This window comes from Myxine glutinosa, unplaced genomic scaffold (genome assembly GCF_964187855.1).
Source record: "Myxine glutinosa unplaced genomic scaffold, kmMyxGlut1.1 SCAFFOLD_1500, whole genome shotgun sequence".
Classification (NCBI taxonomy): Eukaryota; Metazoa; Chordata; class Myxini; order Myxiniformes; family Myxinidae; genus Myxine; species Myxine glutinosa.
In genome coordinates, this window is record NW_027617595.1 from 47,572 (window position 1) to 73,044 (window position 25,473).

Consider the following 25,473-nt stretch of genomic DNA (forward strand, 5'->3'; position numbering starts at 1 on the left):
TAAATTGAGGAGTTATTTAATTATTAGCGATTAATTAAGTATTTATTTAATTAATCAAATTTCCTTTCTCTTCTGACCATTAACTCAGGCACCTTTTGAGTTAGGAAGCTGATATTTGGACATGCCAATGACCAGGTGATTTGGCTGCGAAGGATATTTTTGATTTATTAATTAATCAATTAATCGATTAATTATTTAATTATTCGATTAATGAGAATTTTTTTTTTTTTTTTAAGTTACAGATTCTGATGAAATAGTGGTATTTTATGTGTTCTCTGACCAAATTGATTAATAATTTAATTTTTTTATGATTATTATTTATTTATTTTCATTATTAATCATTTATTTATTTTCTTTCTCATTTGGCCAATATCTCAGGCACCTTTTGAACTGGGAAGCTAATATTTGGACATGAGTGATCAAGGATATTTTTGATTTATTGATTAATCATTTCATCTATTAATTATTTATTGATTAATCGATTAATTATTTATTGAGTAATCAATTAATTATTTAATTTTTTATAAATGACTTATTTAATTAAATTTCTAAAAGATACATCTTCGGATGAAGCACTAGTGGTTTAGTTATGCGATTAGCCAATTGATTATGAAAATATTTTGTGATAATCTTTTATTGATTTTAATTATACAATTAATCAATCAATTAGTGTACACCTTTCACTCCCAATGCAGCCTCAATGAGCTGCACTGCGGTATTGCCGGGGCGCCGGAGGCGCCCCGGCAATGCCGCGCTGCAGCATATTTAATTATTTGGCATGGGGCGGTGTACTTTGAATGTATTTGTACTTGTTGTCCACCGCTCCTTTCCTATGCCATCTCCAGGCATTGCAAATCGTCATTGCCGTGCACCAAAGGGGGCTCGGCAGTGACGCACGCTGAAAGGGAGTACTCAGTTTTCACTCTGGTTTCTTGCTTTCTTTCTTGTTTTCTTGTTTGTTTGTCTGGGCGATATCTCAGCCATCCTTTGAGCTAGGAAGCTGAAATTTCGGCACAATAGTGAACAAGTCCTTTGTCAAAAACAGTATTTTTTTTTTGATTAATCAATAAATTGTGGAGTTATTTAATTATTAGTGATTAATTAAGTACTTATTTAATTAATCAAATTTCCTTTCTCTTCTGACTGTAAGAGAATTTGTAGCGGGGGACTCAAGACTCCAATGACCGGACACAGGTTTTACAAAAGGTCTTGGTTTATTAACTGGTTATTCACTTTATTCCATTTACCAAATAATACTGCATAATTCAATGGACCAGGTTAACTCTTTTACTGCATGGTCCTTCTCGTTCGGCCGATGTTCCTCCGCCACTCCCGTTGGTCAGAGCTCCTGGTCACAAGTCCTCCCGACTCAATGTTTGCTCTGGTTTATATGGACAAAACTGGAGTTAATCCCCTGTCCGCTGAATCTTAATCCTTTCTCCGCTAATGCCCCGAGGTCATGCATGCACCAAGTCCTGGCATCAGCTCGCTCCCCTCCTGCTGCGAGGGGTGCTCCAGCCTGGGGCTGTGACCAGGTGGACAAGAGATTATCATGTTCGGGCACATTCCTGACAGTCATTTATGAACTCGTCTTTCACAGTGTTTGCAGGTAAAATGTATCTGCTTCGTTACCAGTGTTAATTAATAAGTTACCAGTGCCAATTAATAAGTTACACTGAGTTACACTTCCACATGACCATTAACTCAGGCACCTTTTGAGTTAGGAAGCTGATATTTGGACATGCCAATGACCAGGTGATTTGGCTGCAAATTATATTTTTGATTTATAAATTAATCAATTAATCGATTAATTATTTAATTATTCGATCAATGACAAAAAATTTTTTTTTTTTAAAGTTACAGATTCTGATGAAATAGTGGTAGTTTATGTGTTCTCTGACCAAATTGATTAATAATTTAATTTTTTTATTATTATTATTTATTTATTTTCATTATTAATCATTTATTTCTTTTCTTTCTCATTTGGCCAATATCTCAGGCACCTTTTGAGCTGGGAAGCTAATATTTGGACATGAGTGACCAAGTGATGTGGCTATCAAGGTTATTTTTGATTCCTTGATTAATCATTTCATCTATTAATTATTTATTGATTAATCGATTAATTATTTATTGAGTAATCAATTAATTATTTAATTTTTTATAAATGACTTATTTAATTAAATTTCTAAAAGATACATCTTCTGATGAAGCACTAGTGGTTTAGTTATGCGATGAGCCAATTGATTATGAAAATATTTTGTGATAATCTTTTATTGATTTTAATTATACAATTAATCAATCAATTAGTGTACACCTCTCCCTCCCAATGCAGCCTCAATGAGCTGCACTGCGGTATTGCCGGGCGCCGGAGGCGCCCCGGCAATGCCGCGCTGCAGCATATTTAATTATTTGGCATGGGGCGGTGTACTTTGAATGTATTTGTACTTGTTACATTTTATTTTTGAGAGTGGGTAAAAGAAAACCATCTTCTTTTTCGGATCTCTAAATAATGTGATCAAGTTTCTTCAAGTGGACATCCGTTGTTTTTTTTTATTACAAGGATAACATGACATCCTACTTTATAAAATACTAGCCGGGTACCGATCTGTGACGGGTTCGTAGATTGCTCATCTCAAATGAGCAATTTATTTGGAGCGTGTATTGGTAGAAACGGGAATTCAGTGTAAATATTCATTGAGCAGATATCACAGTGGGTGTAGCTGGTAACCTTGGCAACCTCGTTCCATTCCACCAGCTGAGATTTCCAATCCATTCTCGTACCTCCGAAGTGATGCTTGGGAGCGAGGGTGAAATTATGGAAGCTCGGCTGGGAAATGGATTTAGGCACTTTTTGTTTGATCCTATCGCCTAACTGAAGATCACAGAAGTTATTTCCATGCCAAGCGACCACCTCCAGGCACCTGCCTATCCCCCACCGCATGGCTTCTTTAGCCCCAACCCACCCCCTCTGTCTATACTCCCCATAGCTTTACTTTCGGCAATTTCCAATCGTTTTTTTGTTTGTATACTGTGGCTGGAGTTTTTTTTTCTCTGTGGCCGGGTGTTTTTATTGTTATTATTTTTTTGAAAGCGAAGTTTGTCATGAAATTGGAGAAATTATACAAGGAAATTAAAAAATATATTGATTTTTAAACTGTGATTTGCTGTTGGTACAACTTTCCAACTCTAAAGTAGTCCATGTCTACATCGTGTTTCTGTTTGCTCACATTTATCCCCCGCCCCCCTCTCTCGCCTTCTCTAGTTATGCAGAGTTGATTGCAGAGTGGCCACTGGCAGTGCTGGTTGCTTGCACGTCGATCATCACCATCTGTACCCTGCTAGCTGTGCTCGTGCCTGAACTCCCGGACTTCTCTGATCCACTTCTGGTGTGTTATTTTGATTATAGCTTTTTAAAGTGAACATCATTTTGATCTCCACACACTATTGTTATGGGCCCATGTTAATCAATTGCTTTTGCATTGAGGGAAAAAGAAACAGATCATCAGTGCGTTGTTTTGAAGCTGCAGATACAAAACAACAACAACAGGCATTTTAAGGCCATTTTCCCTGCAAGAGTGGGGGTTAGCCTTGCGGTCCCCATGACAATCTTCTCCATTTTGCCCTATTTTCTGCATCTCCCCTTTGTTAACCCCCTTGCCCGCATTTCTTCTTCCACCATCTTTAGCCAAGTCTTTCTCGGTCTTCCCCGTCCTCTAATTCCTTCTACATTCATTTCCATCACTCTTCTCACCCAGTCACATTCATCCTTCCTCAACACATGACCAAACCATCTCAACCTGTTTCTCTTCACAGCATCAATCACAGGCTCTATTCCCATCATCTTTCACAATTCTCATGATCTTTCGCAATTTTCGCAATTTGAAGCTGCAGATGCAAGGGTCAAATTTATTTTGTCACAATTAAAAGCAAAGTCATCATCTCGATCGATGTGATGTGTCTACAAAGATATGCCCTCCAACCTCGACCTTGACAATACTGAGGTTGCCATATCATTATTATTTTTATGACTGGAAAACTTTTGAGGTACTAGAAAACCTGCCTTTTGAAAATGGACAGGTTATAAATGTTAGGAAAGCCAAGACGAGGGAAATAATTCAAGGGCTTAGCAGTGAAGGAATCACCTTTGGAGGCCATTTTCCTTGCAGAGCAGGGGTTGGCCTTTTTCGGGCACCTTGGTCCCCTTTTTGAAGCAATGTTTTATGGCCGGATGCCCTTCCTGCCGCCACCCCTGTTCGTCGCCTCTTGCGACACACAGGGAATTACCAGTGAGCTGGTACTCAATTTACCGACCTCGGAAGGATGACAGGCTGAGTTAACCCCCCCTGGCGTTAATTCAGTGATCGACCGGGATTCGAACCCAGGATCCTCGAATCTCAAGCCGGCACCCGAACCGCGAAGCCAACACCAGTGAAGGGAAAGAAGCAAACATCATAATGGTTCACCCATGAATTTCCAATGGCCACACAATAATTATGTGACGTAGCGCCTTGCCGAGTATTTTGTGGAGTAGATAATGGAGGTATACAAGCAGCCAGAAACTGAAGTAATATTTATGGAAAAGGGAAAGACGCGACATTGTGATGTAATGATATGGTTCGTGGTCGACAGTCAGATTTGCAGAATTGATAAGTCTGATTGCTTTTGATTCGACTGTCAAGTAAATATGTAAAGCCAGAGCCTCCCCAAATGTGAGAGAGCAGTCTACACAAGGACAAATAAATCATTTATGTAATTGGAGCAACTGTTCAGACAAGAAGAATGTTCGACATCTGAACTGGACTCCCAGTTTATTAGTTTACTTGCTTTAGTTTACTTGGTGCTTTTTATGGCAGAATGTGATAAGTGCATATCTATTTATTTTTATTTGTTGTTTTTGTTATCGTTATTGTCTCCCGCCCCTCCGACAAGGTCGGAGACCATAGACGTTAGAATGAACTGCGTCCGACAAACCGATAATCTGTCCATGTACTTTTGTGAACGCGATATTTCAAAAACCGTTGAACAATTAGCTTTCAGATAGCAGATATCTATTCCTCATGACATTATCTCAACCTGATGAGATCACGGCTGTGTTTTGCCGAATTATGTTGCCATGGCAACCAGGCTTGCGTAGGCTTGCATGACTAGGCTTGCGTACACGATATTTCAAAACCGTTGAACATTTGGCTTTCATATTACACAGATATATTCATCATAACACTCAAAAGGTGGGAGACCTCTGGCATCGGCTCGTTTCTATTGAGAAAGTAAGGTAGTGGGAAGATGATAGGGAAGCAAGTTCGATTTCAAGTCAAAAGGAGAATAGAAGAACATTTTTAAAATGTGATAAATGTTTTATGTGGGCAGTAGTGGGGATGGTGGTGACAGAGGGTCATTTGTCCTGGAGAAAATGTCTAGAAATGGCACACCTCAAGGTTGTAAAGGAACATAAATACTTTGTGTGGGAAATTTGCAGATGAAAGTTATTTGTTTGTTGTCTGAGTCTGCAGAAGAAATAGGCAGTGGTAATGGTGTAGCAACTCTGAGCAGAGGTGCTGGTGTCTAGCTTGGGCAGGCAATGGTGAGGCCAGAGTGCATGCAGGCAGCTATGGGAGATATTGAGTGTGGTGGGTGTGTGTGAGGCCACAGCTAGTGCAGGTAGAGGTCAGGCCCAGGAGATGCTTTTATTGGCGACAAAGCTTTTACCATTTATACCATTTAAAAAAAATATACAGTATTAGTTTTTTTACTGTAAATATTAGAATATTAGAATTTTGCTGTAACATTCGTAGTTATACATACATAGTGCTGTACTATAAAGATTGTAAATATGTGCTTCTAACATGGTGAGCTCATGGATGTGTATGCACAGGGTTTTGAGCCTCGTGGAACGGAAATAAGTCAGCGCCTCGTGACCTGGAACAATATGGTGAAAAATACAGGATACATGGCTACTTTGTCCAATCTACCATTTCGCTATGCCGAGCAACTTGCAAGGAGGTTAGCATAGCATAGCATGGTATGTTGGTATGTTGTGATGGGATTAATTACGAATAGCTTTTGCATAATGAGTTGTTGGGAGTTTAAACTTGTGAATGTATGGGCTCTTTAAAGCATCTTTTGTAATGAGGCTTTTTGCAAACTACTTTGTGCAAGTTTATTATTAATTCTGAGATACAGCTTGGTGTTGCAGTTTTTATGGCGTAGCCCATAGAGCAAAGCCATTGAGAACAGTGTTTGTCCAGCCGTATGTATGTCCCCTCAAACGTTGTACCAATCAGAGCTGAGGATCTGGTCACATGACAGGGTGATGTGATTACGTCTGATGTCATGACGGCCGTGCAGCAGCTGACTCTCCACACAACGCCATTTTGATTTATATGCCGTTCATGCCGAACATATCGTCGAACCTGTCATATATCACAATCGCCGTGCTCTCCCTTTACATTTTTCATTCAGTGTGAAACACAAACAAACCGATTGTTAAAATGACCATCAAATATCGAAAGCATCGGCGTTGCGTCTCTTCAAACAATATGGTATGGTACGTTTCGGCCTTAGGCGTTATGCCTCATCTTCGGACCGCTTCGGACAAATTAAGCCCAGGTTTCTTAATGCAGTAGTCTATCGTTTCAGTCGTATCGTTTTCATAATAATAATGCAGTAAATATAACCATAACATTTTAATCCCAATGTCGTGAATGGAAAGTTAATGCATTGAAGCAGTGTATGGTTCATGATCAATGATGAGCGGTGTTCGGCACTAATATTAATAGTTCGGCACTAATATTAATAATCGCAGGAGTAAGGAATTAGCCTCGGTTTTTTAATGGTAATATCATTTTCGAAATAATGATAACGTAACGTTTATAGTAAATCTAATCGTAACACGAATCAATTGTATTGGCCACAAGTAGACTTCAATGAAGTTGTCGAGACATCTCAAGGATGATCAGAGGAAATTGGATGCACCTGAGCTTAATTTGAAGCGTCATAGCAAAGGGGTTGGTTGAATACTTATTGCCTCGAGACATTTCAGCTTTTATTTTTTATTTTTTTTGTAAAAAAGAAAAAGAAAAAAGATTCAACCCGCTTTGACATTTTGAGGTATCTATATATATAAAGCAGTAAAGTATGTTTGTTTGTTTGTTTGTTTGTTTGTCCTCTTATACTGTAACTCAAGAACTACTCATCGCAGAGCAAAACCAAAGGCATATTCGGAATCAGTACGTCTCAGAGCAACTACAGCACACCTTAAAATTTTTAAAAACTTCGCGTTTTAAAATTATGACGTCTTCAGCGTATTTCGGAACGTTAATTTTTCAACTTCATATTCGGAATCAGTACGTCCCAGAGAAACTTCGTAACGTTAATTTTTCAACTTCATCCGATTGACATGGGACCAACGGCATGTGACAGAGAGTGAAACATTTATTTGACGACAATGACTTCCGACTTCTGGGTTCGGAATGCGGGACCAATGCCATTTGACAGGGAATAAAAAATAAATGCGACATTCAATTGACGACAATGACTTCCGACTTGACTCCCCCCTCCCCTCCCCTCCCCCCTCCCCTCCCCCCTTCCCCCTCCCCTCCCCCCTCCCCCCTCCCCTCCCCCATCCCCCTCCCTCCCCTCCCCCCTCCCTCCTCCCACCCCCCTCCCCCTCCCATCCCTCCCCCCTCCCCATCCCCCCCTCTTCTCCCCTCTCCCCCTCCCCCTCCCCCTCTTCTCCCCTCTCCCCCTCCCCCCCTCTCCCCCTCCCCCTCTTCTCCCCCTCCCCCACCCCCTCCCCCTCTTCTCCCCTCCCCCCTCTTCTCCCCTCCCCCCCTCTTCTCCCCCGTTCCCCTCCCCTCCCCTCCCCCCTCCCCTCTCCTCCGCCGCCCTGCAATGCCTGGTACTTCTGCTAGTTATGTATAGATCAGTGATGAAAAAAATAAATCTCAATTTAATCCATTTTAAATTCAGGCTGTAACACAACAAAATTTGAAAAAAGTCAAGGGGTGCGAATACTTTCTGAATGCAGCATGTGTTTATATTTGGCAGTGCTGGGAAATTGCTCTTTGTTCCTCCTGTATTATCTTTCCATTCCAGGCGAGCACAGTTGCATCATCACTGGCCGGAGGACCATGAGCGGAGAGAAGTACCTGCAAGTCAACATGGAGGCTGCCCGAGAAGAGAACGAGGTAAACGGGGCTGGATTTGTGCCCTGGCACGCCAATGTTGAATGGGATTTTCGATCTGATGGCTTCTTCTGCGATGCTCCAGGTGATTTCACTCAAAAGTACATTCCCAATCGCCATTTTCTAGCTTGTTTTGTTCTTTTTTTTGTAATTTTATGTTCTTTTGCTGCTCATGTTTTGTACGGAAATTATTTTTGAAGTGAGAAAAGACCACCAGGCTCTTTACTGCTTGTCATATCCACAAAAAAACTAAAATATACAATTCCACAACAGGAATCCACTCCAATAATCTCTGGCCACAAAAAAGTAACATGAAGGGAAGGGAGAAGGATGAGGGAGGGATGGAATACAATACATGGAGATAGGAGGCCTTGTACACATTTTGTAAGTAAAGTGTGAGAGGACGGCATGGACATTGTGTGTGTTGTCGACAAAAATTAACCAATCAGTATAAATATAAATTGGGCACTATGTGTCTTGGAGAAAATTTACGAGGCTGGCAGCTCGGAGGTATGCACACTCGCCTCTATGCTGTTTAGCCTGGTTCGAATCCCACCTAGGTATAAACTGTCATCCCGGTGTATCACAGGCAGGTGATTTGTCAATCTGTGTGAATGTACAGGCTCTAGAATCTTTAAAGAGAACGGCAGGGTGATTGGTGAATCTATTTGCCGTCCCTCGAATGGATGTTAAACTGGGTGTTTTGTTTACCAGCATTAGTTGGTGGGCGTTGGAGATCCGACGGTGTCCTTTGCGAGGAGTAGGCAAACTAGCGCCACCATTCCAAACAAATTACAACTTGCTGCCCTAACCTTCGTTGAACACCGGGGCTGGCCATCTGATTCGTGAAAGACTTGGGCCGAGCTTCCCCTGGCCAACCTCCAATAATGTGTGAACATTTGTTGGCGTTAAAGGAGGTTGGAAAGTTGAACAGCATTGCTCTGGATTCTGGAAGGTCTGATGCAAAATGTAAAAGACTTTTTCATGGAGTTGTTTTCGGAAGGAATGGATGCGACACTTAATTTTGTTGTTGGAAAATAAATTTGGCAAATGTAGCCAGTTGATGACGGAAGTTGAAGTTTACATTTTTATGATGCATCTTGAGGTTATTGGTCTCCTTTCGGTTTCACCGGAGGGGACTGTAGGTTTTCTATCCATCGAACCGCTCATCCCACCTGCGATTTGTCAGAATTTTTTTTTTCCCCATCCCCTTCAACATATTCAACTGAAACAACAACAACAGCATGCATTTTAAGGCCATTTTCCCTGCTAGAGCAGGGGTTAGCCATATTCAACTGAAGCATGGCTTTTATTATAAGCTCAAGAACAAGTTTGAATTTCAGGGTGTTTCGTCAATTTTTCACATAATTTTGCCCTTTTTGGACTTGGAGAAAATGCCACGTCGGTAAAGCACATTTATTGCAAAGCAATTCTCGCTCTTGTTGTCTTTACATTTATTGATGCATCTTTTGAGATACACTGTGCATTTTCTTTTTCTTTCTTCTTTTTATGCGTCATCAGAGGCATTATGTTTTTGGGTTGTTCGTCCGGTTGTCCATCCATCTTTACCTAAACATAGATCAAGTATGTACTATGATGTAAAGATTCACTGATTAGATTATATTTCACTGATTAGATCAAGAGGTCAAAGATCAGAGTTCATGTTCGGTGAAAATGCTGTTACCGTGATGACTTGTGAATCAGGGATGGGATTTTGACCAAACTTGGTACAAGTCCATATTATGATGCAAAGACGAACTGATTCGATTTTGGTTTCAAAGGTCGGATGTCATGTCAAGTAGAAATGTGATCATAGAGAACAGCTGAAGGGATTTCAATAAAATTTGGTACAAGTCTGTATAATGATGTAATGATGTGGGTGGAGACATATCGGTCGACGTCACGATGTTGAAGAGTGGCGTTCGAGTTTCTAATAAGGTAATCTCTTTGACATCGAGATGAGATGCCCTAATAATGGGTCTGCTGTCTTCTTCACCTCGTCTTGCACTCCTTCCATCTCCTCCTTTCCTCTGAGTTGTTACGGTTAGGGTTAGGGTCCTCCCTTCTCCTTCTCCTGCTTCTCTTACCCTAGTGCCATAACAATAGCAACAAGGGTTGCTTCGTGGTGGTTTCATTTGAATGGTCGACTTTAAAACCTTATCTTATTTTGATTCACTTTTTGATTGTTACATATTTGCACAAACTATGCAATATCCCAGTATCGCACTTTTTTTTTTCTTCCATTCCTTCTGGAATGTATTTTCTTTGTTTCTTACCTTGCAGATGAGAAGTACCCTCGTTTAGTGTTTGCAGCAGCAGATGGTGGAAGTTTGTGGAGTGTGACAGCCTTGAAATCTATGTGTCAGATCTATGAGAGAAAGGTGAGTATGCCTCAAAGGTATTTTGGTTACAAAAGTACATTTTGAAATGACAAATCCATTGTCGTGCAAGCAGCTATCTATTAGGCAACATTGTTACCATAAAGACACAATTTGCTGGTATACTGCCCCTTTCATGTAGCAGATATGTATCAGCGATACACTGCATGAGCATTTCATTGATATTCCCTGCACTCCTTGATACTTCTGCCACGAAGGTGGGCGGAGGTTGTTTTCACCCCTGTCTGTTTGTCTGTGAACAGGATATCTCAAAACGTTGTGGACAAATTCTGATGAAACTTGGTGGGCAGGTTTGGTGTGTGACAAGGAAGAAATGATTTGATTTTGGTGAAGATCCGAATCTGGATGCGGTTTCGTGAATTTTTAAAGTGATTCTTCACCATTGAGTGATAGGGCCAAAACCAATAAACAGCACGATATCTCAAAAAGTTATGGACGGATTTGAACAAAACCTGGTGGACAAGTTGGGTGTGTGTCAATGACTAATCAATTATATTTTGGTGAAAATCCAAATCCAGAGTCTAATACGAGCATTTTTTAATTTTTTCCTGTGATTCTTCACCACTGAAAGATGGCGCCAAACACTATGTGGTATATCATGATATCTCAAAAAGTTGTGGATATCTCAAAAAAAAATCTGAAAAGTTGTGGACAAGTTTTGACAAAATGAGGTGGACAAATTGGTTCGGTGACGAGATCAAGCCGATTCAATTTCGGCTCAGATCCAACCTGTCAGTGGGATACAAAACTAATCTGTTCAGCCTAAGCCTTGTGGAGGTATGCCATGCACTCTACCGAGTGCCGTTTTAGCTTTATTTTGTGTGTGTTTTGTTGTTGAGTGGTGAAGGTTATAATGGTGGGTGGTTGATCGGTTGTTCCACCATGTTATTTTTAGCCTGTCCCCTGCTGCTGCAGCAGCAGCAGCAGCAGGTGTGTGTGCGTGCATGACCTGAAATCCATCCAATTGACCTGAAATTCCAATTTACCATTTGAGCTATTGTCATCAAATTTTCACCAAAGCTTTATTATGATAATACGTAGAAGGCAAATTAATAATTTGGTCAAAAAGTCAAAGGTCAGCATCACATAATATCGTCAATTTCCATCCGATTGACCTGACATTTTAAGAATTTGCTTATCAGGTGACTGAATCGGGTCACTAATGAAAAGGTAGGAGTCGATTTTTTTTTTTTTTTTTTTTTTAGATCAAAGGTCAAGGTTGCATCAAATTGTCAATTTTCATCCAGTTGACCTGAAATTTTAAGAATTTGTGTATTGAGTCACAGAATTGGTTCACCAATCAATAGATAGAAGCTGAATATTTTTTTTACATCTAAAGCTCAAAGGGTGCCGGTGTGTGCCCCGGTTTAGAATAGGTACACCGTATTCCTCCGTGTCGTAAGAGGTGACTCAAGGGTTCGCGTCAGGAAGGGCATCTGGCCATAAAAACATTGCCTCAAAAAGGAAAGAATTTTTTTTTTAAATTGAAAGCCCAAAGGTCAAGGCTGCATAAAATGGTGGTTTTGATAACATGATATTGCCACCACCATGATTCACAGAAGGGATGGTGTTCTTTGGGTGATGTGCTGTGTTGGGTTTGTACCAAACATAATGTTTTGCATTAAGGCCAAAACTTTCCATCTAGGTTTCGTCAAACCACAAAACATTTTACCACATGGCTTCAGAATATTAGTAGTGGTTTTTGCATACCTCAAACGGGACTCAAGGTGGGCTTTTTGGAGTAATAGCTTCCTTCTTGCCACCCTACCGTACCAGCCAGATTTGTGGAGTGCTTGGGATATTGTTGTCTTACATGGAGATGCTTACATGGAGAAGAGGAAGAAGTTGTTTCTTGGGTTTGTTGATCTGGAGAAAGCATTCGATCGGGTTCCACGCAAAGTATTGACATGGGCATTGAGGAAGTTAGGAGTGGAGGAATGGTTGATCAGAGTAGTGATGGCAATGTACAAAAGAGCGCGCACAGCTGTAAGGACGAAGGACAGGAACAGTGGTGAGTTTGAGGTGAAGGTGGGAGTGCATCAGGGGTCGGTACTAAGTCCACTACTATTTGTAGCTGTGATGGAGGTGCTGGCTCAGAACGTAAAGGAGGGTTTACCGTGGGAGTTGTTGTATGCAGATGATCTGGTGTTGATTGCGGAAAGTATGGATGGACTGAAGGAAAAGATGAACACGTGGAAGGAATGTATGGAGACAAAAGTTCTGAAGGTGAATATCAGAAAGACGAAGGTGATGGCAAGTGGTAAAGCATGTGGTGAGGTGGAAAGAACTGGGAAGTGGTCCTGTGCTGTGTGTAGGAAGGGTGTCGGAGTGAACTCCATTCAGTGTACAATGTGCGCTGAGTGGGTTCATCAAAAATGTAGTGGTCTGAGAGGGTCATTAACCAGTGTGGCAGCTACATTCAAATGTAAGGTTTGCACAGAGGGAGCTGCAGATGGAGGAAATGTTGAGTTGGATCTTGGAGACGGCGTGAAGCTGGAAGGTGTGAAAACATTTTGCTACCTCGGAGACATGCTGAATGGAGAAGGTGGATCAGACTCGGCAACGGTTGCTCGAGTGAAATGTGCATGGAAGAAGTTTCGGGAATTGAGTGGCGTGCTGATGATGAGGGGAGTGTCGTTGAAGCTGAAGGGAAAGGTGTATGCTGCATGTGTGAGAAGTGTTATGATTTATGGGAGCGAGACATGGGTAATGAACGTCGAGCAGCAACGAAGGTTGGAAAGGGTGGAAATGCGAATGGTTCGACGGATGTGCGGAGTATCGTTGAGAGAGAGGAAGATAAATGATGAATTGCGAAAGATGATGGGAATAGAGCCTGTGATGGATGCTGTGAAGAGGAACAGGTTGAGATGGTTTGGTCATGTGTTGAGGAAGGATCAAAGTGACTGGTTGAGAAGAGTGATGGAAATGAATGTAGAAGGAAGTAGAAGACGGGGAAGACCGAGAAAGACTTGGCTAAAGATGGTGGAAGAAGAAATGCGGGCAAGGGGGTTAACAAGGAGAGATGCAGAAAATAGGGCAAAATGGAGAAGATTGTCATGAGGACCGCAAGGCTAACCCCCCGCTCTAGCAGGGAAAATGGCCTTTAAAATGCATGTTGTTGTTGTTGTTGTTTGGGATATTGTTGTCACGTGCACACAGTGACCAGTCTTTGCCATAATGGCCTGCGGCTCTTTCAAAGTTGCCATTGGCCTCTTGGTGGGGGCTCTCTGAAATTTTCCTCCTTGCTTGGTCATCCAGTTTGGAGGGACGGTCTGATCTAGGCAAGGGCTTGGTGGTAATGATTGTCTTGATTGTGCTCCAATGGATATTCAAGGCCTTTGAAATATTTATATACCCATCCACTGAGCTATGCGTTTCCACAACTTTATACTGGAGATATTTTGAAAGCTCCTTGGTGTTCATGGTTGAGTCTTTGCTGTGAAATTCACTACCCAGCAGAGGAAACCTACAGGAACAGCTTATTTTATTCTGAAATAATCAGAATCGCTACAAACAACACAGGTGGAGGCAAATTAACTTGGTGTGTGATTTTGAAGGTGATTGGTTACACCTGAGCTAATTTACAAATGCTATTATATGGGGGAGGTGGGAGAACACTTATCCAATCAGGATATTATAAGTTTTGTATTTTTAATTAATTTTCTGAAATTTGTAGAATTTGTTTATTCACTTAGAAGTTGTGGGTTACGATGTGTAGATAAAGGTGGAAAAGTCTTACTTAATCAATTTTAATTCCAGGATATAAGGCAACAAAAGTTGAAAATTTTGAAAGGGGGTGTAGTGTAGACTTTCTATACTCACTGTATATATTATATAAATACATATTGTTTTGTGAAGGAAAGAGAGAAGGGGTGGGGTTGGAGGGTGGAGAGCAGAGCTAATTATGGATATGATGATGCCGTGTTCCTATTTGTGATCAGAGTAAACAGGTTTGCCGACCATATCAGCAGGGTGGAGTGATCACACGGGATTACAAAATGGAAGTATGTGACCAAAAAAGATTATTTTGTATTAGACAATATCCATGGATGATGGGAAATGTAACTTTACGCTGCAGGTGTTATTCACTTTTATACTTGTATCAGCAGCATTGCTGCACTTACCAAATGATGCAACCAGTACATTGAATCAATCCATAAATTAATCTCACTCAAATGTGTCATTCTCTTCACACGCCAATTTCCCGCTGCCTTCGACATATCTCCCACAACTCCCGTCAGCCCTCCCTCCCACAACGGAATCATTTTTCCGTTTCCGGTCCGGTCGTGAGAGGACGCTGGCGTCACTTGCTCGCCGCTTCTCTGATTGGACCATTGTCCGTATCTTGCTTTCCTGGTGGTCGTGGCGGATTTTTGGCCATTGAGTCTGCCCTCTGCACGGTCCCGGCTCTGCTCTGCTGCTCCTGGCTTCACCTGCTCGGCTCCTTCGCTGTTTCCTCGGGCTCACTCTCGTGGGTTGTGCCCATTGTTTGCAGCGGCGGTGGTGGCGGTTTGCCGCCGTGATCTTGATTAGCGGCGGCGGTCGTTTGCCGCTGCATTTGCCGCTTTGCCTCCTCAACCTTGGCCTCGTACTCGTCTCTTCGCTCCTGTCTGCCCTCTGCATGGTCCCGGCTCTGCTCCTGGCTTCACCTGCTCGGCTCCTTCGCTGTTTCCTCAGGCCCACTCCCGTGGGTTGTGACGATTGTTTCGCCTCCTCACCCTTGGCCTCGTGCTCGTCCCTTCGCTCCTGCTGGCATGGCTCTGCGGTACTCCGCCGCAAGGCTTCTCCTGCTTAAAACCCGCTCCACCCCATCATGCATCTCTGCAATCAAATCGAATGGACTCCTGCGTCGACCCAGGTACATTCACCGTGGCTCCGGTCGTAAGTTTGTTTATTTACAATCAGGTCACTCCATCCCCATCCTCTGGTCGGCTCAGCGCACTCCCACTCATCGTCCCAACACACCTGGTCACAACAACGCACAAAATCGCACCTCCTGTCTGCGAACCCTGGCCAAATCACCTGGATTCATACCCGCCGTACAAAACAACATCAAGCTCACCCTGTTCAATACCCGGTCCCTCAACAACAAATGCCTCATCCTGAACGACTACATCCTGGAAAATAAACTGGACTTTCTCTGTCTCACTGAGACCTGGCAACAACCACTGGACTACTACACGCTCAACCTCACCACACCCAATGGATATTCTTACATCAATAAACCACGCTCGGAGGGCCGAGGTGGTGGAATTGCCGTTATTCACCGACAAGACATCAAGACCAACCTCATCTCCATCTCATCTGCTCCATCATTTGAACACCTGGCTTTTAAACTCTCTGGTCACACACAGTCAGTCATGGCTGTTGTCTACCGCCCTCCCAAACCACACCCATCATTCCTGTCTGACTTCTCCTACTTTCTGACCCAGCTATGTTCCCTCTCCCCCTCAATCCTCCTCCTTGGTGATTTCAATATCCACATGGACTCCACTGACTCCACGCTAACCACTGACTTCACTGATTTACTCACCTGCTTTAACCTCACTCAACATGTCAACTTCCTACCCATAACCGTGGTCACATTTTGGACCTTGTCTGCTCTACTGGACTAATTTTGCACCATCTCTCTGGCTCCGACCTCACTCTCTCTGACCACCTAGCCATCACTCTGACCATCAACATCCCCACCCCAGCACCAAGGCATTATCGCACTATCAACTTCCGTAAGCTAAACGCTCTTTCACCTACCTCATTCTCATCGACCCTCTCTGAAAGAATGTCCACTTCTCCCTTCGTTGACCTCTACACCCCTTCTGATCTCACTGACTACTACAACCACACTCTCTCCACCTGCCTTGACCAACTTGCGCCTATAAAAACCAAAACAGTTTCTTTCACCCATTCTGCTCCCTGGTTTACCCCTGAACTCCGCCTGATGAAAACTCGTGCTCGCCAACTTGAAAGACTCCGCAATAAAACAGGTCTCACAGTTCACTCCCAGGCCTACAAGGACCACATACAACACTATAAAGATGCCCTCTCCCGCGCCCGCTCCGCCTACTACTCTCAAATTATCCACTCTGGCTCTGGAAACCCAAAAGCACTCTTCTCGACAATAAACAAACTCCTCAGCCCCCTGAACACCACCACCCAGTCATTCACAATAGACAACTGCATCTCCTTCCTTTCATTCTTCCAACGCAAAATTGAAAACATCTACAACAGCTTGACCACCGCCGCACCCGCTCCCCCTCAAACCACCTGCCCCCCCCCTTATCCTGCCATCCCCTGTCTCAATTCTCCCCAGTCTCCCCTACTGACCTCTCTGAACTCCTCATCGAAATGAAAACTGCCACCTGCACTCTTGACCCCATCCCCTCCAGCTTTGTCAAGGCCTCCCTTCCTGCTCTCTCTCCACTTATCATTGCAACAATAAACTCCTCCCTGTCTACAGGCATCGTCCCACCATCCCTCAAAATTGCTGCTGTTACCCCCATTCTGAAAAAACCTGGACTAAACCCTGACACCCTAAATAACTTCAGACCCATCTCCAACCTACCCTTTCTGTCAAAGGTTTTGGAACGCGCTGTAGCCACTCAACTCAAACATCACCTCTCTGCCAATAACCTGTATTAAACATTCCAATCCGGATTCCGCTCCAACCACAGTACTGAAACTGCTCTCCTCAAAATCACCAACGACCTTCTCCTCTCCTCTGACGCTGGCAACCTCAACATTCTCATCCTCCTCGACCTCAGCGCCGCCTTTGACACCATCGATCACACCTTCCTCCTCACCCGACTTGAAACCACCTTTAACATTACCGGCACTGCCCTCTCTTGGATTAAATCATACCTCTCTGACAGACGTCAGTTCATCTCCATCAATAACTGCAAATCCCCCACTGCTCCCCTCCCCCAAGGTGTCCCCCAAGGTTCAGTTCTTGGCCCCCTCCTCTTCATCCTTTACCTGTGCCCCCCTCGGTCACTTAATCCGCCGTCATGGTCTCCAATTCCACTGCTTCGCCGATGACATCCAGCTTTTCATCACCACCAAGTCCATCTCCACCGCCACCCACTCTATCCTGACAAACTGCATCACTGAAATAAAATCCTGGCTTCAAATCAACTTCCTCAAACTTAACTGTGATAAATCTGAAATAATCATCATTGGCCCAAAAACGCTCACCAAGTCCACCCATAACTTTGCCCTCAACATCGACGGTTTCCCAGTATCCACCTCCCCTCACATCCGGAATCTTGGCATCATCTTTGACCAAACCCTCTCCTTCGACAAATACACTAAACAGATCACAAAGACAGCCTTCTTTCACCTGAAAAACATCGCCCGTCTCCGTCCATCCCTCTCCTCCGTGGCTGCAGAAACCCTCATCCACGCCTTCATCACTTCCCGTCTGGACTACTGCAATAGCCTCCTTTATGGTTCACCCTCAACAATCACCAATAAACTCCAATACATTCAGAACTCCGCTGCCCGTCTACTCACCCATTCCCGGACCCGTGACCACATCACCCCCGTCCTTTACAAGCTTCACTGGCTCCCCATCTCCCAGAGAATCCAGTACAAAATCCTCCTCTTGACCTACAAAGCCCTCCATAACCTGGCCTCATCCTACCTGGCTGACCTCCTCTCCAGACACACTCCCACCCGCAACATCCGCTCTGCTGGTACCAACCTCCTGACCCCCCCCCCATCCGGACCAAATTTAGATCCTGGGGGGACAGGGCCTTCTCCATCGCTGCTCCCACCCTCTGGAACTCGCTACCTCACACCATCAGAGACTCCTCCTCACTCACCACATTCAAAACATCACTCCAGACCCACCTGTTCAACACTGCATTCAACATTTAACCCACAGCATCTAACCCCTGACTATCTCCTCTCCTTCTCCCTCCTTTGTGCTTTGAATATTTCCCTATTGATTCTTCTTTTTTTGCAATTGTTTTTATGTTTTGCTATGCATTATGTTTTGCACTCTGTCAAAGCGTCTTTGGGCTTCCTGAAAAGCGCTATATAAAATAAATGCATTATTATTATTATTATTAAATGTATTTGTTTTGTGGCTAGGAAGGTTTATCTTGCTGTCATCGTAATCACCTTTTCGTTGCCGTTGCAGGTGCAGTCACATGCATAATATTCGGAGCTCTGCCATCATGCGAGTGCACGCCGTTGTTGCCCAGCATGGTCCCCTGGATCTTACGTAGCGGCACTGTTCAATCGTTCTGGTTGTAAAGACATCACAGAACGAGATCTGTCTGCTGCACTGCGCTTGTTACGGGCATGTGCACCACTTTATCACAATGGCACTCTTGAGCCTGGATGCTGGAACTTTGCGACAGGGCGGCGTAAGCGTGGTCGCTGCCGTTTGGTGCCACGTCGCTGTGTGCGACGAAATGCAGTCTATCACATGCTTCATTTTCTGTTTGACAATGATTTCCTGGCAGTAAAAGATGCTGGTGAAAAGCGAAACGATCAAGGAGGACAAGGTAGACGCCAAAAAAAAAAAGAAAAAAAAGGTAGACGCAAAAAAAGGAAAAAAAAAGGTAGACGCAAGAGCAATGAAATAGTGGGTGAGGAGAAACCTTTGCTTTCAGCTGTGCCATATCTGCGCTATGCCATGGTATTTGCGCCAACTGCAAAAGGCGAGGGTATGATGGAATTGTATCGAGACCAACTGGAAAACTGGAATTTGACAGATGGCCTAACACGAGTTGCTGGTATTGAGTTTGGCATCAAGCACATACTCTTCCAAGACTATCTTTTGACAGACACTATGTACCCTGCAATAGCCATGGTTGTGGTCCTCGTTGTGATGTGTCTCTACACAGGCTCAGCTTTCATCACACTCATGACAATGTTTGCCATGGTGAGTTCGCTCATCCTCGCATACTTTGTCTACCGACTACTTCTTGGCTTTGAATTCTTCCCATTTATGAACCTCACGTCGCTGGTTGTGCTTGTTGGTATCGGGGCTGATGATGCTTTTGTTTTGTGTGATGTATGGCACCAAGCTGGGATTGATGCATCCAGTGCACCTGGAGAAGAGGTGTCCTTGCTCAGACGAGTTCGTGTCACATTACGCCATGCTGCGCTGTCCATGTTCATCACCAGCTTCACAACGGCAGCGGCTTTTTATGCCAATTATATCAGTAGCATCACAGCTGTACGTTGCTTTGGTGTCTATGCGGGTACGGCCATCCTTGCCAACTTTGCTCTCATGGTTTCCTGGCTTCCAGCTGTTGTTGTGTTGCAGCATCGCTATCTCACAGAGATAACACCACCATCACCACTAACAATCACCTGTGAGGGCAAGTCTGTTGTGGCAGCAGCCTGGCGCCAAATGGCTGCAGTTCGTGTGACAATATCTCGTCTTGCTTGTTGTCTCTTCCGTCGCCTCCTCCCACAAGCTGTTTTTGCCCTTCGCCACATATGGCTTTGCCTTTTCTTCGCACTTGCAATTGCTGGTGCATATGCTGTGTTCATTGATCCAGGTATACGTCTACCATCGCTCGAGCTCACTGAATTTCGTGTTTTCCATCCTTCGCATCCTTTTGAACGTTATGACACTGAACTTCGACAACTGTTTGCCTTTGAGAGGTCAGGTCGAGTCGGGCATGGCAGTCGCAGTGGACCAAGTGGAGACCTAGCATTGCCAGTAACACTTGTTTGGGGCATCCTGCCTATTGATTTGGGGGATCCTCTTAACCCGCGAGACCGGGGAGCGCTCACGTTGGATTTGGAATTTGATGCTAGTAGCCCTGAGGCGCAACAATGGTTGCTTGGATTCTGTGAGCGTTTACGCAAGCAAAATTTTTACCTTCCACGTGATGGTGACAAAGGTTTCTCTGGATGCTTCATGGAGGCTTTCAAACGCTGGATGGAAACTGAAGCAGAGGCTACAGAAAATAATAACTGCCAAGAAGGTGATGGAAGTATGACTTTGGAGCCTTGCTGCAGTGGGCAGGTATTCCCTTATCAACGAGTTGTGTTTGAACATTGTCTCAAACGTGCTGTCCTGCAATTGGAGCATCGTTACCGTGTGCCTCTTGACAGCCGTTCACCTGGCCCTCGTTTTGATATTAATGATACGTTACAAGCTGTGCTTGTGGAGTTCCTAACAACACAGCCTTTTACACTTGCCTATGGGCCCATGGCTCAGTTCTACCGACATCTCAATAATTGGCTCACATCTGAGCTAACCTCTGCTCCACAGGGCCTGTGCCAAGCCTGGTTTGTTACCAGTCTAGAGTACTATGACCTGCAAGCGAGTCTGTGGGCTGGTTGCCTGATTTCTCTCGGTCTTGCTGCTGGCCTGGCATTTGCTGTCATGCTTGCCACAACTCACAGCCCTCTTATAAGCCTGCATGCTCTGCTTTCCATTGGTAGTGCCATTGCTGTGACGACAGGTATACTTGCCACTCTTGGGTGGGAACTCAATGTACTTGAGTCGGTGACTGTATCAGTTGCTGTTGGGCTCAGTGTGGACTTTGCATTGCACTATGGTATTGCTTACCGGCTGGCTCCAGCTGGTGGCCGCCGGGAACGTGTCACCTTCTCGCTGGACCGTATGGGATCAGCTGTTAGTATGGCTGCCCTAACAACATTCCTGGCTGGTGCTACAATGATGCCATCAACAGTGTTGGCCTACACCCAGCTTGGCACCTTCCTGATGCTTGTGATGGCTGTCAGCTGGGCTTACGCCACCTTCTTTTTCCAGAGCCTCTGCTGCTGTATGGGCCCACTTGGGGAAGTTCAAGCTTCCGATGGCATCCTTATTCCATCTACCTCTTCTGCTTCTTGCATGCATTCTTCTCAATGTTCATGTGTTCCAATTCCCTCCTCTTCCCATATTTTGCCCTGCCATTCTCGCCCTTGGTGCACATCATTGGTTAATGCTTGTTCTGGGCAGAAACCGCATCTGCTCCCATCATTAGAGGAACATAAGCTGTAAACCTTGCCAGCTGAAGCTGGTGGTGATGAGAGCGATAGGGGAGATTTAGCACCACGGTGCATTGGTTGCCATGAGCTGCTTGGTACACAACCGATGCCCAATGGAGATTCTCATCTTGGAGAACAAGGAAATGCTGACAATTGTGATCATTCTAATGCTCTCCATCAAGATGACGATGTTTGCCATGCGCAAAAATGCAAGGAACCAATACCTTCTTCCTCGAACGACAAAGAAGAAAATGCTTTACTAAGTCACTTTTTAGCAGTTTCTGCAGGTCCTGGGAGCCTCAATAGCATGCGCAGCTCACTGAGGCTGCCATTGCATGCTGGCAGCGTAGCGGCAGCAATGGCATGCCGAGAGGGTGTTGTGAACCTCTCCCTTGATCCCATTGTGCTTCGAAACAGTGACAGTGGTGTTCCAGATGTATGGCTGCGGAGAACCGATACGTCGGCCTACAGCTGCTCTGTTTAAGTGTTTAAAGTTTATCATCGGTCCTGGTGTGGCAGGAAAACATTTGTGGCAGTGATGCCTCTTAATTTTTTTATGGAAGATTATTCCATTCCATTAGAGTATTGGTTCCACAAAGAAATCTTGACATTAGGGCTTTTTTGAAATACAAATTAAACTCGCTGTAAAACAGACTCAAAAGAGCAGAATGGTAAGTAAAAAAACAAAAACAAATAAAAGCGAAAACAAATCGTTGGGTATCGAGTTAAAACTTTTATATCTGATAATAGGAAGTTTACTATTAGCAGACTGTTTTGTGTGTCTTCATTTGTTGTCTTTTTGTTGACTTTCCCCTTTTTTACCGTGTTGCTGTTTATACTGATTAGCTTGTGTTGTCGTGTAATGTTTTGGTCCATTAATATTGCTCGTTGGTTGAAGAAGGACCAGGTCACTTACTTGTAGCGTTTTGGTTACAGAGTGAAAGTTTTGCTTGTTCTTGGAACGAGAATGTGAAGGGTTTGATAAAATAAGTTATCTGGGAGATTGCAGTGGACTTTAAGTGAAAGAAGGAGATATTTCAAGGCCTGCTTTAATTAGTGTATACTTTTCTTTTTTTTTCTTTTCTTTTTATGCTTTGGCGAAGTAGATCCAGCACTTTACATTTTTACAAAGAATTAAGCTTTCTCTATCGATTATTTATAAAGTTATTTAATATTCGTCCTTTAAGTTTCAACATCTCTAGTGGTATGTTTTATGAATATGAACTTGGCTGTGATTTATCCATACATCTCGTAAGGATAATGAAATTGCTTGATATCAAGATTAAACGGTTCTTTCAACGGTTTTGTTCATAATCGCCATCTAATCTGCGGTACTATTGTCAGCTCCTCCGGGATGCCAGAAAGAAAGTGTTCTATTTCGATGAAGTAATGCTGATTACATTGTTACTCCAAACAATCTGCAATATATTCAGCAGATTGAGGAATATCGTTACTTGTTCAGCAACATCCCCAGCTTGTAACGAAGTCCATTTTTATTCATCGTTCCCAAAAGGTGTTGGAAGCGAATAACACTCGTTCTCCGGCAGCAACTTGTTAATCTGCACATACATCTCTTTTTCTCTTGCCCGTCTTGCTCAATCTTTACCGTTATCTAACAAAGGCAGCTGACAGAATGGCAATGCGTCTGCAATGAAATTCTCCACAAGCTCGTGGAAGAAAAACCTATTGTAAAAGGATACTTGTCCCCAAAACATTGCTGGAATATGCAAAATACTGAAGGAAATGGTTATTTATCGTAAATATGCAGTATACATGGTAAGTTTGTCCCAAAATATCTATATAGTGGACTTTTTTAATGGCAATTCATTTATCGTACAATTTTTTTTTTTTGTGTGCACATCAATTTCAAAGAAGATGACTGTTTTGTTTGTCTGAACTTGAGCGTTTTTTAAAAATTGTACTTGTGTTTATAACCTTGAGTCAATCGTCACTGGACTTCGCTGTAAATTTCAATGAGCTCGACACTTTTTGTTGACCAGAAATATCATCATTCACTGTTCCGACCTCCTTGTTATCTCGCTTTCCTCCATTTAGATTTTTTTTTTTTTTTGCATTTGCAGGAAAAGCCATCTCGTGTTTATGGTTGTTCGTTACCAATGCACCAAAGACGAGTTCCTTCAAGAATCATTATTTTCTATCCTTTAGCAAACCAAAGTGTAGGTTGAATATAAACCACCACGTATTTGTCGCAGCACATGGGAAATGGCTCGTGTTCTGCTCCACTGATGTCACCGTATTCGTAAAGTGCACACGAAATTGAGTGTGCCACAGTGTCATTTTGACTCGTTGCACACGGTGTAAAAAGCAGTATTTGTGTGCACATTTGTCTGGGGAATGGCTAAAAACCTATGGAGTACAGATAGTATCAGAGCCTCTGTTGTTTATTTAGGGAACATTATCCATCAGAGTTTGGAGAAATAATTATTCTTGTAGTTTTTGTTTTGTCAGGTGAGCTGCTGGGTTAGCTCTGTAAGCAAAACACCTGTTCAGAAGCTAAATGTATTGCTCAATTCGAGTTTCTTATTGATCCGTGGAGTGCTATGGCTGTTAAAATTTTAACGGCTGGAGATAGTCTTCAGTAATTTGTATCATCGTGATTTGTAATGTAGATGTTGAGTAATTTCACATTTGCATTCAGTTTTACATTGGCTCTCTGAGGGTGACCGGATTCTGCTCCAATGCGATTCTTTGCTTCTACCCTAACGGGTTGACTTTGTTTATTTGTTATAATGGAATGAACATTGTTTCATCACTGGTGGTGTAAGCATCCTTTTTGATGAAGTTTAAATTATTATCTTCCTGCACTGTATTTGTGGTTCCAAATGAAGCGAACAAAATAAAGTTTTCATTGGCATGTCTTTCCTTTTTGGTGAACAACCCTTTTATTTTATAAATAATGTCATTGTGTTTGTCGGAAATTAGAAATCCTGCCAATCTTTATTTACCATGGAGGTGTGGTGCATGTTTGAGATTTTATTCGCTTCCGTAAGTGATTGATTGCAAAGTTGTAGTTTTTGCAAGAAATAATTAAACCCCCCTTACTGTTCCAGCAGGCCGTCGGCATTGTGTGAACATTTATGTTTGGATGAAATGAACTCTCGATTGGACAACAACAATTCTGTCGGTCACGTTGCTCACCAATTTTGCTTGCAGGAGTGGCACACTATGCAATAATACCCTCTCCTCTGGTGACGATAATGACAATATGGTGACTTGTATAATGTAAATGTGATCCTTGTATCCTTACTATATATAATTCATGGACCAGTGTTTGTGTGTTTGTTTGTTTGTTTGTCTTGCTACTCCTTCTACAGTTCCGGGCCAATTGCATCCAGACCTGCGACATAGCATCAGCATGGCCCCAGTTTATCAACATGAGGGGTGTTTTATCTTTGCCGGTATCTTTGCCAGTGGTCTTGGGGTGAGGAGGGACGGGGTCGCAAGTCCTCTATGTAAATGTGTATCATGTAGCGCCACCTCTAGATGGGAGCAGGTATAACAAGTCCCTACCCTTTACAGTCTAGTATTCCTGTCCCCACGTTTTGCAGGACAGTGAGGTGTTTTAAATTACAAGCATTAGGTATTTTTTGCTTCATGGACATAACCCAGGTTGTTGTTGTTTTTATTTTTTGGGGAGCGGGAGCCTGTTACCTATACAGCACCCAAATAAATGTATGCGTCAGAAGAATGTATTGCATACTTAGAACAAGATCGCCCATAGTGTGGGTACTCTGCTCGTGGCGAATAATGTATTTAACGACTCATAGACTAATAGTTAATAAATAATTTCTTAAATGCCTAAATTTATTCGGTATCTTAACTGTGATACAAAATACGAAGGCAAATTAACAATAGCTTTTTATATCCATTCATTGCTCTCAGCAGACCAAAAACTGAAGGAATAACCT

General features: G+C 43.1%; 1 protein-coding gene across 1 annotated transcript; it reads left to right on the forward strand.

The window, feature by feature from the left end:
- Positions 1-3,334: 3,334 nt before the first annotated feature.
- LOC137413273 (protein dispatched homolog 1-like) lies at positions 3,335-24,423 on the forward strand. Its single transcript, XM_078769155.1, is given in 6 exon segments — positions 3,335-3,386; positions 5,873-5,929; positions 8,095-8,268; positions 10,467-10,564; positions 18,723-19,092; positions 19,201-24,423. Coding segments are annotated over 4 exon segments (2,964 nt in total). The 5' UTR covers positions 3,335-3,386; positions 5,873-5,929; positions 8,095-8,129; the 3' UTR covers positions 21,558-24,423.
- The last annotated feature ends 1,050 nt before the right edge of the window (positions 24,424-25,473 follow it).